This window comes from Gasterosteus aculeatus, chromosome 1, assembly GCF_964276395.1.
Source record: "Gasterosteus aculeatus chromosome 1, fGasAcu3.hap1.1, whole genome shotgun sequence".
Taxonomy (NCBI): Eukaryota; Metazoa; Chordata; class Actinopteri; order Perciformes; family Gasterosteidae; genus Gasterosteus; species Gasterosteus aculeatus.
Window position 1 is genome coordinate 8,510,225 of NC_135688.1, and position 15,587 is coordinate 8,525,811.

The following is a 15,587-nucleotide window of genomic DNA, read 5'->3' on the forward strand; positions in this document are numbered from 1 at the left end:
GCTACTCAGGTGAGGGATAAACAGACATTAAGACATCTGAGTAGTAGGAGGAAGACATATTTATTTGTCATGAATGCAAATACAACTAAGACAAACTATAACAGGTTGTGCAATCTAAAGGGACTCAATCAGTAACAGTACATTGTTGAAACCTCTATGTATTTTTGTAGTGTCATATTTTGTGCTCTCCTACTTAGAATTGGGATTGTAAGAATCTTTGTATTCACCTATCACTGCTCTCTGACCTGCACTGTGACGCGTGATGCTGCCGATGAGTTGCTATTGCAAAATAGGGGAATTGGGATTTGTTTTCATTTTCATTACTCAATTATGTGCCAAATGTTGTATTTAGTTTTCCCCTGTCTATACGCTTATGATTGATAATAATCATTTACCAAAAATACATCCATCAAAATATAGAGTTTAACTTTTGCAACGACAGGTCATGCTTGTTGTGTTTAATTTAGTAGGTCAGCTGACGCCAAGACGAGAGAAGCTTCGTCAACCAGTTGGACTTTGGTCATGTTGAGGCAAACTACTGAGTGGAGAGCAGCTGTGTGTGGACTTTGAATATTCGCTATTTGCTGTGTGGATGCGCAGTCATTTACTGAGCAAGTCTGTCAGATGTTTAACTGCCACTGCCTGTTTCTGTTGTAGACCAAATTACTCATTTAAAAATACTCAAGATATTTCAAACTACTTTTCTGCCCCAGTGGTGTCCGAACATCCAAGCCAATACTTGGCGATGGATCTGGGATAAGGAGGATTGGCGTGGTCAACTTTCTTTGTCCTGAGGTCCACTCGGTAGTACGTTTCTGGAAAACACAGAAACAGCATTCAATTCATGTCATTTTATATCTCTGATCACGTGGTGTGAAGGAAATCTAACTCTCAGTCAGTAAAATCTCTTGTAACCAGTGTCTACATGGATCAAAACGATTTGTTTATGATCCTTTGGCTAATCGTAAACCTGATAACAAATTTCACTTAAAGTACACGTAAATACACAAGAACTGCAGTTATTTTAGGCATCTTGACTTACACGGCATATTAAACTGGTTACATTAAGCCTTGTAGCTGGAAGGAGCTGGGGAAAGTTTGATTGAAATGAGTTCCTGTTTGCCCTCCCAGTTGCTCTCAACATCTGTACCTCATTTCACAAAGGTCTTCTGTCCTCAATTTTGTCTTAAGAAAACCAAAACATGTTCCCAGGCACAAATGGGGCCATGACCACCTCGTCTTTTAACTTAAACAAAGCCATAGATATTGAATAATAATGGCAATGCCGATGAATCCGTCCGAGCTGAGTTACCTCCTCTAAAGAAGTAGACGCTCTGTACGGGCAGAAGCCCCCGGATGGGCCCCCAGTACGACCCGTCGTCTCTGGAGTCATAGTTGCCTCTGTTGTTGTGACGGTAACCGTCGTTCCGTCTGTCCTGGTCCCAGTCTTGATCCCACAGCCTGTCCTGCTCTCGTCCGAACCTCTCCGCTGTCTCCATCCTCCTCTCTGCCAACCTCAAACCCATCTCTGCAAAGCCCTGTCCAATGTTCATCCCCCGCTCAGCCACGGACCCCCAGAAGGGCGAGCGCCTTTGCCTCCTTCGACCCCACCGCTGTCCATACTGCTGGTCCCACTGCTGTCCATACTGCTGGTACTGCTGGTTCCACTGCTGCCCTCGCCCTTCAGCCCCCCGTTGGTCCGGCCAGTCGTCGTTGTGCGGTTGCGCGAGCCTCCCGGGAGGGACGTACATTCTGCCGGCCATGACGGCGTCCACCGGAGACTTGAGGCCCTTCCAGTCCTTGTCAATGAAGTGATGTCTGTCGTGGTGCTGAGGCGCTGAAGAAGGTCAGAGAAACACATGAAAAGCTGTGTGAAACAACCCGTCGCCCTCAAAACAGGTGATGATCGATCACGCCACAACTCACTGCCAGAGAAGAGCTCGCTGATAACGCGTTCATAGTTGTTGTAGTAAAGGTCGGTGTAGTGCCTGAACAGCGTGGACGGTGACCTCTCCGTCATGGTGATACACTCCTCATGGGACGGCTGGTGCAAAAACTCGTACACGTGGTACTGACCCCCTGTAGAAACCAACAAGAAGTCACTTAATGTTGGGTAAGTTAAGTATTTTCCACAGTACTGCCAATCAAGATGTCTGGATGTAAGGTGTAACGTCTGGCTGCACCTTTGAAAAAATAGACCTTCTCTTTCCCATTGTAACCAGGAGCCGGAAGAGCGAACGCTGCATCCACATGATCTGGAATCCTGTCAAAGCCCACGCTGATGTCTCGAGGATAGTCGTCATCCAGCACGCCGTTATCAAACCTCCAGTACTTGTCCCCCTATGGAGGGTTTGTTTGAACGTTAAATGGTTATGACAACAGGGGTGCGACACACGTGATCTTATCAAAACAATTTCCTGTCTCCCCACCTTGAAGATGTATGTCTTCCCTTGACAGTTGAGGCGGGTGAAGGCCGCATCGATTGCCCCGCTGATGCCCCACACGTCCTTTATCAACTTTGGATAACCGGGAAGCACTGACTGCCGGTCCAGTGCAAAAAAGTACTCCCCTAGAGACAAAAACACAGACGTTCGCGGGCATTTCCCACTGCAACACATGGACTGCGCTCTTTAAGTTTTGTTTGATCAAATGTCCGATTACCACATTTAAGAATAAGGCGATCACTCACCTCTGAAGGCAAATATGGAGCCGTTTTTTTGTTGCATGAAGGAGTCAAAAGGCCTCCTACTACAGACCACGGCGTCTGGGTCGGGGGCTTTAGTGGGGGCAGCTGTTGTGGCGGCCCCAGTGGTGGTCTCGGCTGCTGCATCACCCGCAGAAGGTCTGGTGTTACTGAGGACTGTCTCTGTAGGTGTGAACGTCTGCGAAATGGGTGTGTTCTCGGTCACGGCGGTTTTCCGAAGCAGGGTTTCCACCAGTCGAGGGGGTCTGGTCATTTCCAGTGCTGTTTCTGGATGTCGCTGCGGTAGTAGACCAAAGTCTGAGATTTGCTCCGGCAGTGGCCGGGGCTGATGATCGATAACAGAAGAGGACGGGTCGTGTGCTGGACGTCCAGCCGACGGAGTGGTGTCTTCGAACGGCTCGCTGTCATCGTCCTCTGCAAACACAAAGGTGTCTCCGCGAGCTGAGGGAGGGAAAGTGATATCAGTGTCCCATTTTGACTGTCTCGGCGAACGTTGTTGTGAGCAGAGAGGTCGCTTACTCGTCATGCCACAGGTGACCTCGAAGTCATAGCAGCAGCTCCTGTAGTACTTGCACATGGAGTCACACTGGCACTTCATCCGCGAGTCAAAGCCATTCTCACAGCGTCCCATACAGGACTCTGGAGATAAAAAAAAAAAATGACAAAAGAGAAAGAGAACTTGATTGGATCTATTGATTTATTTGAGGACCTTTCGCAGCTCAGACGAATGTGTACTTACTCCTTTGGACAACAAAGTTAAATGTAGACGTTGACGGCAAAGGCTCATGGAACATTTTTTTCTTTCATTGTGACTCTCTTTGTTGCGCGTGCTTATCTTACCGTGCTTCTATTCATAATTGTATCATAATATAACTTTATATTTGTATATATATACTAGTACTACTATATATACTATAACATCCATAAGTGCTGAACAATTCCACTCAATTGATTAACAGATCATAATATGTTCGTATTGGCTACATTTTTTAAGTCATCAATAAAAAGAAATGCAATGAATGTGATGATTACAGCTTTTAACTTTTTGAACTTTTTAGAAATTCAAATACAAAGTAGATTCTTGGACTGCGGGTGAAACATAACAAACCATTTGAAGATTCCACTTTGTGTTCTGGCCATTTGTGATGGTATTTTTCATTATTTGCTAGCATGTTAAAAATAGTTACAAGCCGTTCTGATGGAAAATGGTTTACTTGTGTACATAAAACACCCAAAGTTGATGTGTCTGAGTTGTTAAATGAATAAAACATGTCACAAATGGATTTGGGTGTTTGTCGTGTCATTTTGATGTAGTAAGCAGGACACAGTCAATTTGACCCTTTAGTGAATGATGAACCACAGATGGCAACACTCCTCTTTCTGCAAACTAAAACTACTTCTTTCAGCTTTAAAAGTTATTTTTAATGCTGTACTCACCGTCTGCAGCGAAGGTTCGAGCCAGCAGAGCCAGCGGCAGGACGGCCCACAGCCTCATGTTGCCTCTGCTGTGTGAGAGGACGAAATGAAAAACTAACGACGGGCCGTGTGCTTGCAATCATTGGAAACATGTGTCAGTCACCCCGCTTCCTTGTTGACTTTAACCTTATTAGCAAAACCCAAGCAAATAAACAGGGAGAAGTCCTATGAGAAAGAGCCTGTTGACCTCTGACCGGGTTAGTTTGTGATTTTTACTGCAATCTGGGTCATTTGTCACACAGCAGGGATTTTTCTCTGCAGTATGAGTAGTGCAACATGAACTGTGGTGATTCCAGATATCTTGTCACCTGGTGTCATTGTGAGGCCGCAGTGGATCCTGAGTACGGAGATAATGTACCAGCCGGCTGTGTCATGCCGTTAAACCGCTATGAGCTGGTAAAGAAGATTTTAAAACTACAGAACAGCGTGACCACAGATATCTTTAGCTTTGTGTTTGTGTAAAGTCTAAGCAGCAGTTTTGTTTGTCATAATTTCATTTTTTTCACAAGAACCCAATGTAATGAGTTTGTGGAAAGATCACAAACATCCCCATAACAAGGAATCCCTCAATGCTGCAATATCCGTTCTTTTGTTTTATCTATTATTGCAATAATCATTACAACTAGAAAGACAGTAATATGATATTCTGAATTCCACATTCACAAAATATGTGACGTTTTCCAAGATGTTCTGAGGCAGACAAACCAAATCTTTATTATCTTGGGCAGCGGTTCCCAAACTCAAGAATGCCGCGGCCCAATTTGAAATCTGAAAATCTTTTGCGGCCCACCCAAACCTTTAATCACAACTCTGATCAAAACATAAACTAGGGATGATTAAATGACCTAAAGAATTTAACAGATTAAAAATGTATTAACCGACAATGTATGTTTTGTATACCATTTTCTCCGGAGCTCATATATATTTACTGTAACAGTACAAGAGGGCGCCCCATTTGACATTGTTTTGTTTGGCGGCGCCTTTTGTTGAATAATGACAGGCGGACAAGAGCAGCCGTTTCGAGTGAACGGATCAAAAATAGGTCAGATAAAAGAATAACACGTAACTTAAATCATATATATTTTTATATTAATTTTAAACTTTTCAAAATTGAAAATTAAAAACATTTTATTTATTTATTGTAAATGACCTATCGCGGCCCACCTGCAGTACCTTCGCGGCCCACCAGTGGGTATTTTTCTCCGCTTTGTCCAGCAGAGGGCCTGATTGATGAAGAGGAAGAGGAGGAGTTGGGTAAAGAGAGGGGGGCGGGGGGGTAGGGTACTTTCCTCTTCACCAGCAGTCCAGAGGCCGGTGGATGCTGACCGAAGGATGCGGTTTGAGGGCTGCTGCATCATTCTGTATATCATCTGCAGGGGAGACGAGCCAATACAGCGCGCCGGATGAGATGGCAGAGGGAATTTAATTTATATATATTTAAATATATAACGCTCTTCGTTGTTATAGGCAACCATCGTCCGCCTCTTTTCAGGAAAAAAAACAGCAAGATCTGCTCCACGCTCTGTCACTCCCAGGTCCTGTGCGCTGAGACGTTTCCTCTTTGAAGGACACTCGCATGAAGCATCGGTCTCCGGGATAAAGGAGACAAAGCGGCAGCGGCCGTCGACTTTACGCGCAGACGCACTGACGCCCGCTCGACGTCTGCTCACCAGGGGAGCGATTCGGTGAGAGCTGTGACTTGGAATCTAAATCGAGGCCCCTGGAGGGGGAGGGAGAGGGGCCGTGGGGAAAGAGAGGCGGGGGGGTTCAGAGGCATTTTGTAAACAAACAGGTTTCTGCATCCCACGGGGAGTGACGCGTCGCTGCCGGTAGATGCTCTTGTCTCTGACGCTCTTCCTGTGGAGGCTCTACCGACGTCTGTCCATCATGTTCAGCTCGGAGAGACTCACGGTCCCGGAATATGTCAGCCGGCTGCAGAGAGGGAGGAGGGGATCCGGATCCGGCTCCGGCTCCGGCTCCGAACCCAAAGCGGTCTCCCCGGGCATCAGGGCCGACGTCCAGGCGGCTCTCGCGCACTCCATCCCCGCCCTGCGCTCCGCCATCACCAGGCTGAAGACCGCCAAAGAAACGTCCGACGCGGATGAGACCCGCGGGGCCATCGCGGAGCTCTTCCAGCTGGTGGAGGAGGCCTGGGTTTTGCCCGCTGCGGGACGTCAGGTGGCCGAGGAGATCTGCAACAGGATCCGGCTGGATGGAGGCCTGGATCTGCTGCTACAGCTTCAGCAGACGCCTGCTGTGGAGATCACGTACGAGTCCGCCAAACTGCTGGAGCAGATACTGATCTCAGAAAACAGGTACAAGGACAACAAGGCTGCCAAAGCAACCTTAAGCCGTTTCTCTAAATTGGTGGTTTCTGCTTGTGTGTTTTGTCATTCTCATGCAAGTTTGAGGCCATTATTTGCTGCCTCTACTTAAATGCACCACATCGCACATCTTGGCACAGGGATGAAACAAAACACACAGGCAATCTACAATATAATGCAATAAAAAAACATCTAACTGAGACAAAATAACAAAAATAACCAACATACAAGAATATGCAGTATAATTTTCATGTTTTACGGCATATTTTTCTGATTCCTCTATTCATCAGTCCATAAAAATACACCCACCATTTAAGTCACAGGAACTGTTTTTGTTCCACCAGCAGTCCAACATCAAACTATAATAACTTCATTCACGTGCTTGTGCCTCATTTCTTTGCTGCAAACTTCTGTTGACAGAGATTACATAGCGCGCATGGGTCTCGGGGTGGTCCTCAACCTGACTCGGCATCAGGAAGATGCGCAGCTGGCTCGCAGCGTCTCGGGGATCCTGGAGCACATGTTCAAACACAGCGAGGAGACGTCGGTCCACCTCATCTCTAACGGCGCCCTGGACGCCCTCCTCTTCTGGTGCCGGGGCACGGACCCCACCGTCCTGCGCCACTGTGCCGTGGCGCTGGCGAACTGTGCCATGTACGGAGGCCACCGCTGCCAGCGGTTGATGATCGAGAGACAGGCAGCCGAGTGGCTTTTCCCACTGGCTTTTTCCAAAGAGGATGAACTCATTCGCTTCTACGCGTGTCTGGCGGTGACAGTGTTGGCTGCGAACAAAGAAATCGAGAAAGAGGTGGTGAAGTCTGGAACCTTAGAGCTGGTGGAGCCATTCATCGCTTCTTTGGATCCGGATGACTTTGCACGCAGTTTGTTGGACAGTTCGGACTGCATGCAGGGTAAGACCGCAGCCGATCTGCAGCACCTCTTGCCGTTACTTGATGGCACGCGAGTGGAGGGAAAGTGCATTGCAGCTTTCTACCTTTGTGTTGAAACCAGCATCAAGTCTCGTCAGCGCAACACTAAGGTACGATCACTGTCCCTCTAGAGCTCACAAGTAATACTGTCCGGAAACCTTGTCGTGACTCAGTTTGAAATTGTGCTCCTTTCAAGATATTTCAAGAGATCGGAGCAGTGCAGAGCCTCAAAAGAATAGTCATGTACTCCAGTAATGGCACAGCCTGTGCCCTCGCCAAGCGGGCACTGAGCATGATGGGGGAGGAAGTACCCAAACATATCCTGCCATGTGTTCCCAACTGGAAAACCTGTGAAGTGCAGACCTGGCTGCAGCAGGTTGGCTTCAGTGCCTACTGCGACCGTTTCCAGGTGTGTTTAACAATTCTATTACTCAACACATCCAGCTGATATACAATTTGGATCTGACATTTCTAACTGTCTTGCTGTATAGGAACTCCAGGTGGACGGAGACCTCCTGCTGAACATCACAGACCAGGAACTAAGCACCGACCTTGGCATGACTGCAGGCCTCACCCGCAAAAGGCAAGTGGTGCAAATCCTTCACCACACGAGCACTATGTCAACACCAGACTGACAAACAACACCGCTCTGTCTGACCCCGCAGGTTTTTGAGAGACTTGCGTGTGTTGAAGACGTACGCCAACTACTCCACATGCGACCCAAACAACATGGCCGACTGGCTAGTCATGTTGGACCCTCGTTTCCGTCAGTACACCTACGGCCTGGTCCAGTCAGGCGTCGACCGCAACATCGTCCAGAGCCTGACCGATCAGCAGCTGCAGCACGACTGCCACATAGACAACGGAGTCCACAGGGCCAGGATACTCTCGGCCAACCGCGGGCCCTTTAAACCGTGCCACACAGACGCCCAGCCTGCAGGGCCCGACGTGTTCATCAGCTACCGCAGGACCACCGGCTCCCAGCTGGCCAGGTCAGAACTGAAACAGGACTAGTAGGAAAAAAAAAGAAATCAAAAAGAGTTTAACCGGACAGGGGTCCAAATGCATGTGTACTAAATCTACATCCTTCTCATTTGCTCTTGCTCGTCCCAAGTCTTCTGAAGGTGCACCTGCAGGTTCGAGGATACAGTGTATTCATAGACGTGGAGAAACTGGAGTCTGGTAAATTCGAGGACAAACTGATTCAGAGTGTACAGCGGGCACGAAATTTCATCCTGGTCCTGTCTGCCAACGCGCTCGACAAGTGCATGGGTGACACTGCCATGAAGGATTGGGTGCATAAGGTCGGCATTTTCATTCTCTGCTTGTGAGCCTCTGTGTCAAAATGTTAGTTCAAATTGATCGCAACAACTTTAGACCATATCAAGATATTCTACATTTTGTATTCATCAATCAGTCATATTCATCAATCAGTTCAAATGACATATTACGTACTTATTGTAGATCAATACAGCGTTTTCCATGTCTGGAGATATTAGTATTTCATAGACTTCAATCCGCTTTAATCTTGCAGGAGATAGTCACAGCCTTGACCTGCAAGAAGAACATAGTTCCTGTCACAGATCAATTTGTGTGGCCCGATCCCACGTCTCTACCGGAGGACATGAGAACAATTCTGAACTTCAACGGCATCAAGTGAGTAACAGTACAAACAAATCAATCTAATCTATACTGAGAAAAAAACATGTTGTTGTTATTGTACGTCAGTCACCACATGGCCGAGTGGTTAACATCAACGGGGTTAACAGTTAACTGGTTGTGTGATAGCTAACCAGTTTCAAGCTTTAATGACTCATTTCCGAACATACAGGTTTACTATTGGCAAATTATGTTTAGCGGATCTGTAAAATAACCGTTAATGCCTGTTTATTGACACAGATGGTCCCATGAATATCAGGAGGCCACGATCGAGAAGATCCTACGCTTCCTGAAAGGACAGCAAGACCAAACTGACGGCAAAGAGGAGAAAAAGAAATAAACTGTTTTATCTCAGCTGCGTATAATGTAGACGATGCCAAACGCCACGTGGGCTCTGGTGAACAGGGCGGCAGCTTTTCCCTGCTTTGCATGTGAAGTAAATTTGATGTTACGGTAACATGCTCACACAAAGATCCTAATGTAATCGGTGCAAACAATGCATCTAAATCAAAAGGGGATTTGCAGTTTGTGTATAATTAATTGTATTCCTATAACCCTAGTATCCTCATACTGCTGTTGATGTGTAATCAGGAACAGAAAATGCGCCTTCTGTCTCTCAGGAAAATAACTGTGATAGATCAGCCCTTGTTGGCACCCCAGCAAAATCATTGGTAGCTGAAGCATCCATTAATCACAACGGTTATATGCAACCTTCTTTTGTCTTAACTCCCAAACTGTAGGTTCATGGGACCAAAGCTGGTCTGACATAAAACATTTCATGTTTTGATTGTGATGGCAAAGAAAGAGATCCCTGCAGATGCATTGATCTAATCACGATGACATTGTCCTCAGCGGGTGTTGTCTAAGCTACAGACATGCAATATAGATGCTGTAAAACTGCACCCAAAATGTGCAGATTAACGGAGTGTACAGGCGATCAATATGCGCATGTGGTATTAAACGTTTCCTTCCTATCGTGTTACCAACGTTGAGTTGACATACATGAACTACAGTGGTCAAAAGCTGTAACACTCTGAAAATGGTTCTGTGTGTGTGACAGTGTCTTTTGGACTGCCATTTGATACTGTTAACTGGAGGTTTTATTCACCAGTGTTAAGTCACCAAGATCATTTTATTTTAAACATCTTAGAAGATAAAAGGTGATGTAAACAGTGAACGGCTTTATATGAACCTCATTTAATGTGTGACATGTACAATTAGACAAATTAAACCAATTCTATAATCATAAATGAAATGATTACACTGCACAACTGATTACATTCAAACAAAAGACTTTGTGAGGTACTTTGTCACACAATTCATCTGAAGAATGAGTAATCGTCATGCTGATCAATTCACAGTAGCTGAGTTAATACCTCATTTAACCTCTAAAATTCCCTTTGTGCATTTTAAAGCCGATTCTGCAGCTCTTCTTCCCTCATCGGAGACGGAGGATGTGACCCCGGTGTGCACGTTGCCTGTGGGCCTGAGCTCTGGGACTATCCAGTGTTGTTTGTGGTGGAGGGTCAAGGTGTAAATAATTATTCCCCGGCTGCCGCTACAGTTTCTCCCTTCCTCTCTTGTAGTGCATTGCACTACTCCACAGAGTTGGCTAGGTAGGATAAGGGTGTAGCAGTTGGAGAAGGATTTGATCTTGTCAAACAAACAAATAAACTATCTAAGTAAAATAAACCATCACTCGATTTATCTATCTAGCTTTAGCAAATCATACATTCAAATTGCAAATGTAAGGCAACATCCTTTGGCAGTATCACGCTGTTAAGAAATGTATCAAATCACAAAAAGAAAGCATATATGGGACATTATTCAATAGTCCGTGCATACGAATGTCTTGATGAAACATCAGAAGATTTGACCCTTGTCAGGAACCTGTCAGACCCTTCACGGTCTGACAGGTTCCTCTCTTCAGGTCAGGATGCTGTGGAGTCTCTGTGGTCTCTCCTCTGGTCCAAACATTGCAGAGTACTTGAAAGACAACATTAAAAAAATGGTTAATCATTTATTCCATTATTTGTAGATGGTCTTGCTTTGGAAACTATAATTCACTAATACTGTAACTAAAAAGTTCCATTAGTCCAATTGGGCAAGAGAAGCATTCACCCAATAATTCCAGCAGGGATGAAGAGGATGATCGCAGCAAGAAGGAAAGGGAAGCCCTTCATGAAGTGCAGTGTGGCCGGGTAGAGGGAATTGAAGAGGCCGCTACCAACCAGAAAACATAAGCTCTCCACACAGGCAACACAGGCAAACAGGACACCTGGGAGAAAGTACCAACCCACACATAATGTATAACGCATGCTGGTTGTTGTCTCTCATTAAAGCTGATCTAAGTATAACAATTAGTTAAATCAGAGCTGCTTGTCTCTGGTCTTTGTAATGGATCAGTGACTGACCTTGTTCTGACGGTCCCACCAACTTAGACAGCTTTGACCTGAGCACAGGCGTTGCAGCCACGAAGAGGAAACACAGGCCATAACCTGGGGACAAACAAATCGGAACTTTAGCAGCAGCTAAAGCGCTACACTATAAATTGTAAAATAGTAACACCGCATTGGTGACCACTGCTAGCGTTGTATGTATAAGAATTCTTGTTATATGTTCTTATTTTGTCATAAAATGACCCGTACATCATCGTGTAACTACAAATCTGAAGATGTTGTTGCCTGGTTACACACAAGGCTTGTTCCGTCTTTCACTTCGTTGACGTGACGTTATTTTCAACTGTGGCTGAACATGGTGGGCACTAACTTACTCTAGCCTTCCTCACCTGTGAACATGAGCTGGGTGGTGTCGGCTACAGCGAAGACCACCAGGCCGATGACATTGGAGGCCAGGCCCACGACAGCCACCCAGGAGTCCTCCAGGCAGCGCTGCATGACCTTCAGGCCCAGCAGACTGGTAAGGTAGGCCAGGTGCTGGGCAGCTGACCCATAGCCGATGAGCGCCGGCCCCCAGCACAGTGGAGAGCTCAGCTCGTACAACACGTACAACTCCCTGCAGCCCATGTGTACGCTCACCACCACAAAGAAACACAGCGTGTAAAGCCACAGCTTGCACCGGTGAAACTTTCCACCCGCCTCAGCGGCTCTGCCTCCCGTTGAGAAGAGATGCCAGACAGCCTTGTAGTGGCGAGAGGTGAGGAGCCTGGCACTGGGGTCCGGCACGACGGACTCACGGACAAACAGGTATGCGTACAGAGCCGAAGCCAAGTTAGTTGCCAGGACCAGCCAGAATGGATTGATGTACCTGAATAGAGGCATAACAGCATCGTTTGGATAGCAAATCTTTTGAGCACTGACTTTCAAAAACCTGACAAAAATAATTTCTTACCCTTGTGCCCGCCGCCACTGTCCTCCGATGATGCTCGCTAGCATCCCGGAAAGGCCCAGACAAGCTTCCAAGATGGCCACCCTGAATGTGCGGGACCTTGTGTCGCTGGTGTCAGCCACATATGCAAAACAGCCCCCAAGGATGGCGTTGAAATCCCCCGAAAGGCCACTGAGCAGCCTGCCCACTAGAAAGTAGGCCACAGGCAGCTTCAGGTACATCACCACCAGGTACACCACTGCTTGGATGGCCAGGCCGAGGTTGGGGATGATGAGGACGGGTCTGCGACCTATGAGGTCACTCCATGAACCCAGGAGAGGCACCACCAGCAGGCCTACAGAGAAGCCAGCCAGACTTATGTACAGGTTCCAGTGGGCTGTCAAGGTTTCCACCTCCTGCAAAAAGATTTAAAAAAAATGACCATTGCAACCCAGTCAAATTATTTATCAGCGAGTACAGCTTTAGATACTCAGGTTGTTTGTGCTTGGTCCCCAATCCTACACATACTAACAGTAACCGTGGATCCTGAGTAGACTGTTCCAAACTAGATGTGTAAAACAAGCGGTTCAAGTCAAAGAACACACGTTCCAAGTGGGTATGCTCATCGTTTCCTTGTCCCTTGGTTTCAACTTGTGACCGCTGTTCCTCTTTTTGTAATTGCCCAAAAAAGAATTGCAGTTTCTTCTCTAACTTGTTTTTAACTCATGCACCTGCATTTTTCAGGCACTGGTTATTCTACCTCTTTGAATCTTTACACTTAATCGTCACACTTTGCTTTGAAGAAGTCCCGAAACGTAACTGGATTCTTGTCTTTTATTGTGGCTTCGCTGGTATCGTTTAGGGAATAAAATGTCTTTATTTTGTCTGTGTATTGCTTTTTTTTTGTGCTGCATGTTTTTACTGGCATATAACACAGCAAAGGGGCAGCTTTCGCCCTAACGTTATACATGTTTCTTATAACACCATTATGACATATGGTAATAGTCGATCCTGGCCTCGTATTCGGTCAGCGAACCTGACACCTGCTGATCACAACATCCCTCGCGATCCAAAGCGACCTGTCACGTGACCCGGGAAGGAATTTTATTTGTTGTATTATTATAATCAATTAGTCGAGTGACCGTTTGAAGCGGGTCGGCGGGCCCGGAGCCGTTGCCGCACTCCGACCTCTTGGAGCCGTTGTAGCCCAGGTCCTCGCTGACGCGGTCCCACAGGTACTGCGTGGAGAGAGGCGCCTGCAGGGCCAGGGAGAACATGGACAGGAACAGAACCGGCTCCACCGACACCGGCGGCCGGCACCTCCACGGCGGCCGTGCGGGGCGGGCCTCCTCCGGTGACGTCACCTCGGCCTCTCCGATGGCTTTCTCGCCGGCGGACGTCGCGTCGAGCGCATCGGCAGGGAGGATGGCCGCGGTGTCCGAGTCGTCCATGTCCCGAACCGACGCGGCCTCACGCCGGGGAAATCAATCGCGGCTGTGTTACTTTCTCCGTGTTCCGGGTATCGGGACAAAAAGCAGCGCATTTAAACCGCTTCCCTCGCGCGACTCCTTCCCTTAACCGTCCGTTGAGCGGGTTAGCCGGCCAGCTAGCGCAACATGCTAACCGCTACTTCGCTTACAAGGCTTTTATGTTCTGGTAAAATAAAAAAAAAGAGTTGGAGAGAAAAATTAACGTCAAGTGCCAGCTCAGCTGAACAAAGAAAGCAGCACCGGGGCTCAGTTCTAACGCGTGAATGCAGCAGCCCCGTCTGGACGAAGGAGCAAACTACATGGTTTTGGTCACTAACGCCAGCTAAAAGTGCATCTGCTCCCGGGTTAACGTTAGCTGGTCACTTCGCGGTAACTGACGTTAGCATTAAATCCTATTCTCCCAAAAGTAGTCTAATATGTGGTGTTTTTATGCAACCCGCTTCTTTAACACTAAATAATGGCAGGCGAGCTGATATTCAGTTTCGATATTAATCATTAGGCATGGCTTGTGTTTAAATGGATTTTATGGGCTTGTAGGCTAATTAGCTACACAAGTGGCAAACATTATTTAATGATTAACAGGGTATTATTACGTCTGCGTTCCACGGCTGGATGTTTTAGAAAAAGCAGCTGAGAAATGGAATAAAAGAGAATTATCTTCTGAAATGGATTTAACTTACTTCATCTAATCATTAGCCATTCAGTCAACATTCTTCTTATCTAATGAGGCGTTAAGGACAATATAATAACTGGTTTAAGTAATTTTGGAGCAAAGCCTTTCGCAGACTTCAGCAAACTTGCAAGTTTGCGTCTATAGTTTGTGTACGAAATTTTGCATTTGGTAGTAACATTTCTTTTAATATGAACGAGCCAAGATTATGCAGTAAGAAAAACAGTAACCTACCATTCTGCCCTTGTAGGTACTTTGTAAAAAGCAGTTTCCTTTTGGCATTTGACATATTGAAAATAATAAATCCACAATATATTCTGTGATGGATGTCGTAGGGAATTAATTAGACTAAAAAAACAATAGAATTGTATTAGTGTGTTTAATGGACACTGACGCTAATTAAACATTGACTTTCTTCCTCATTTGTATCCGACTCTTGACCCACATTTCAACCCTAAACACCGAGTTTGTGCAAGCAGCGCTCACGTATAGCAATACAAAGTAAACACACTACTTAATAGTTTGACATTTAAATATATTGGTAGTTATATTTTCAGCAAAACACTTTTTACCCATTTATTTTTTTCTTTTACCTGCTTCTAAGAACATTCACAACTAAGTGCAATCTTTAATTAAAAATAGTTTTTCAGTTATTACCTGAACGTTTTTGTCCCTGTTAAGGACTTTGAATGTAATTTGATAGAAACTCAGAGTTGCCTCAAGCAATATAACATCAATCATACACTCTTTCGAAAACCTTTTAACTTTTTCACGTCACACATGAGCTCACATTTAGAGGATTATCTGGTCTGTCTACATTTCAGCCTCAGGCAGGCTTTTCGTAGGAAACACAACATTGCGTTTTGCATGTTACGCCAACACAATTTATTTACAGGGCTATCAACCCTGTTATCTAGTGGAACCTTTTCTAAAGATTGCTCTCTCCTGTTACAAGACATGGACAACACATCGATCACATGCCATTTCCTGCCACCCCCCCCCCCCCCC

The 15,587-nt window shown here is 46.1% G+C and overlaps 3 protein-coding genes across 5 annotated transcripts; 1 reads left to right on the top strand and 2 right to left on the bottom strand.

Annotated features, from left to right (window-relative positions):
* Positions 1–41: 41 nt before the first annotated feature.
* On the bottom strand, positions 42–5,466 carry vtna (vitronectin a). Its single transcript, XM_078098240.1, has 8 exons — positions 4,142–5,466; positions 3,224–3,343; positions 2,690–3,145; positions 2,430–2,569; positions 2,184–2,340; positions 1,927–2,079; positions 1,313–1,837; positions 42–815 (listed from the first exon to the last, which is right to left on the bottom strand). The coding sequence occupies exons 1-8, from the start codon at positions 4,197–4,199 to the stop codon at positions 697–699; spliced, it is 1,728 nt and encodes a 575-aa protein (XP_077954366.1). The 5' UTR covers positions 4,200–5,466; the 3' UTR covers positions 42–696.
* sarm1 (sterile alpha and TIR motif containing 1) lies at positions 5,442–10,784 on the top strand. 2 transcript variants are annotated; one of them, XR_013459464.1, is made up of 8 exons: positions 5,442–6,495; positions 6,925–7,543; positions 7,630–7,842; positions 7,925–8,016; positions 8,099–8,425; positions 8,558–8,737; positions 8,968–9,089; positions 9,333–10,784. XR_013459464.1 is itself a non-coding variant. In XM_040183628.2 (8 exons), the coding sequence occupies exons 1-8, from the start codon at positions 6,014–6,016 to the stop codon at positions 9,430–9,432; spliced, it is 2,145 nt and encodes a 714-aa protein (XP_040039562.2). In that variant the 5' UTR covers positions 5,442–6,013; the 3' UTR covers positions 9,433–9,446. The 2 variants fall into 2 exon arrangements, 1 of the variants encoding a protein (XP_040039562.2); XM_040183628.2 differs by having other exon boundaries at positions 8,548–8,737; positions 9,333–9,446.
* slc46a1 (solute carrier family 46 member 1) lies at positions 10,274–15,587 on the bottom strand. 2 transcript variants are annotated; one of them, XM_040184407.2, is made up of 6 exons: positions 13,562–15,587; positions 12,444–12,835; positions 11,881–12,359; positions 11,507–11,590; positions 11,214–11,370; positions 10,274–11,078 (listed from the first exon to the last, which is right to left on the bottom strand). In XM_040184407.2, exons 1-6 carry the CDS (start codon positions 13,868–13,870, stop codon positions 11,024–11,026), a joined length of 1,476 nt encoding a protein of 491 aa, XP_040040341.2. In that variant the 5' UTR covers positions 13,871–15,587; the 3' UTR covers positions 10,274–11,023. The 2 variants fall into 2 exon arrangements, with proteins under 2 accessions (XP_040040341.2, XP_077954367.1); XM_078098241.1 differs by lacking the exon at positions 11,214–11,370.

Excerpts from the sequence above, each read along its gene's own strand:
- sarm1 (XM_040183628.2), top strand. The coding sequence starts at position 6,014 with ATGCTCTTGTCTCTGACGCTCTTCCTGTGGAGGCTCTACCGACGTCTG. Across the intron at positions 6,496-6,924 it reads ATACTGATCTCAGAAAACAG|AGATTACATAGCGCGCATGG; the intron begins GTACAAGGACAA and ends TTCTGTTGACAG. Across the intron at positions 7,843-7,924 it reads CCTACTGCGACCGTTTCCAG|GAACTCCAGGTGGACGGAGA; the intron begins GTGTGTTTAACA and ends CTTGCTGTATAG.
- vtna (XM_078098240.1), bottom strand. The coding sequence starts at position 4,199 with ATGAGGCTGTGGGCCGTCCTGCCGCTGGCTCTGCTGGCTCGAACCTTC. Across the intron at positions 2,341-2,429 it reads GGAAGACATACATCTTCAAG|GGGGACAAGTACTGGAGGTT; the intron begins GTGGGGAGACAG and ends AACCCTCCATAG. Across the intron at positions 816-1,312 it reads CGTCTACTTCTTTAGAGGAG|AAACGTACTACCGAGTGGAC; the intron begins GTAACTCAGCTC and ends TGTGTTTTCCAG.
- slc46a1 (XM_040184407.2), bottom strand. The coding sequence starts at position 13,870 with ATGGACGACTCGGACACCGCGGCCATCCTCCCTGCCGATGCGCTCGAC. Across the intron at positions 11,591-11,880 it reads CACCCAGCTCATGTTCACAG|GTTATGGCCTGTGTTTCCTC; the intron begins GTGAGGAAGGCT and ends GTTTGTCCCCAG. Across the intron at positions 11,371-11,506 it reads GGTGGGACCGTCAGAACAAG|GTGTCCTGTTTGCCTGTGTT; the intron begins GTCAGTCACTGA and ends ACTTTCTCCCAG.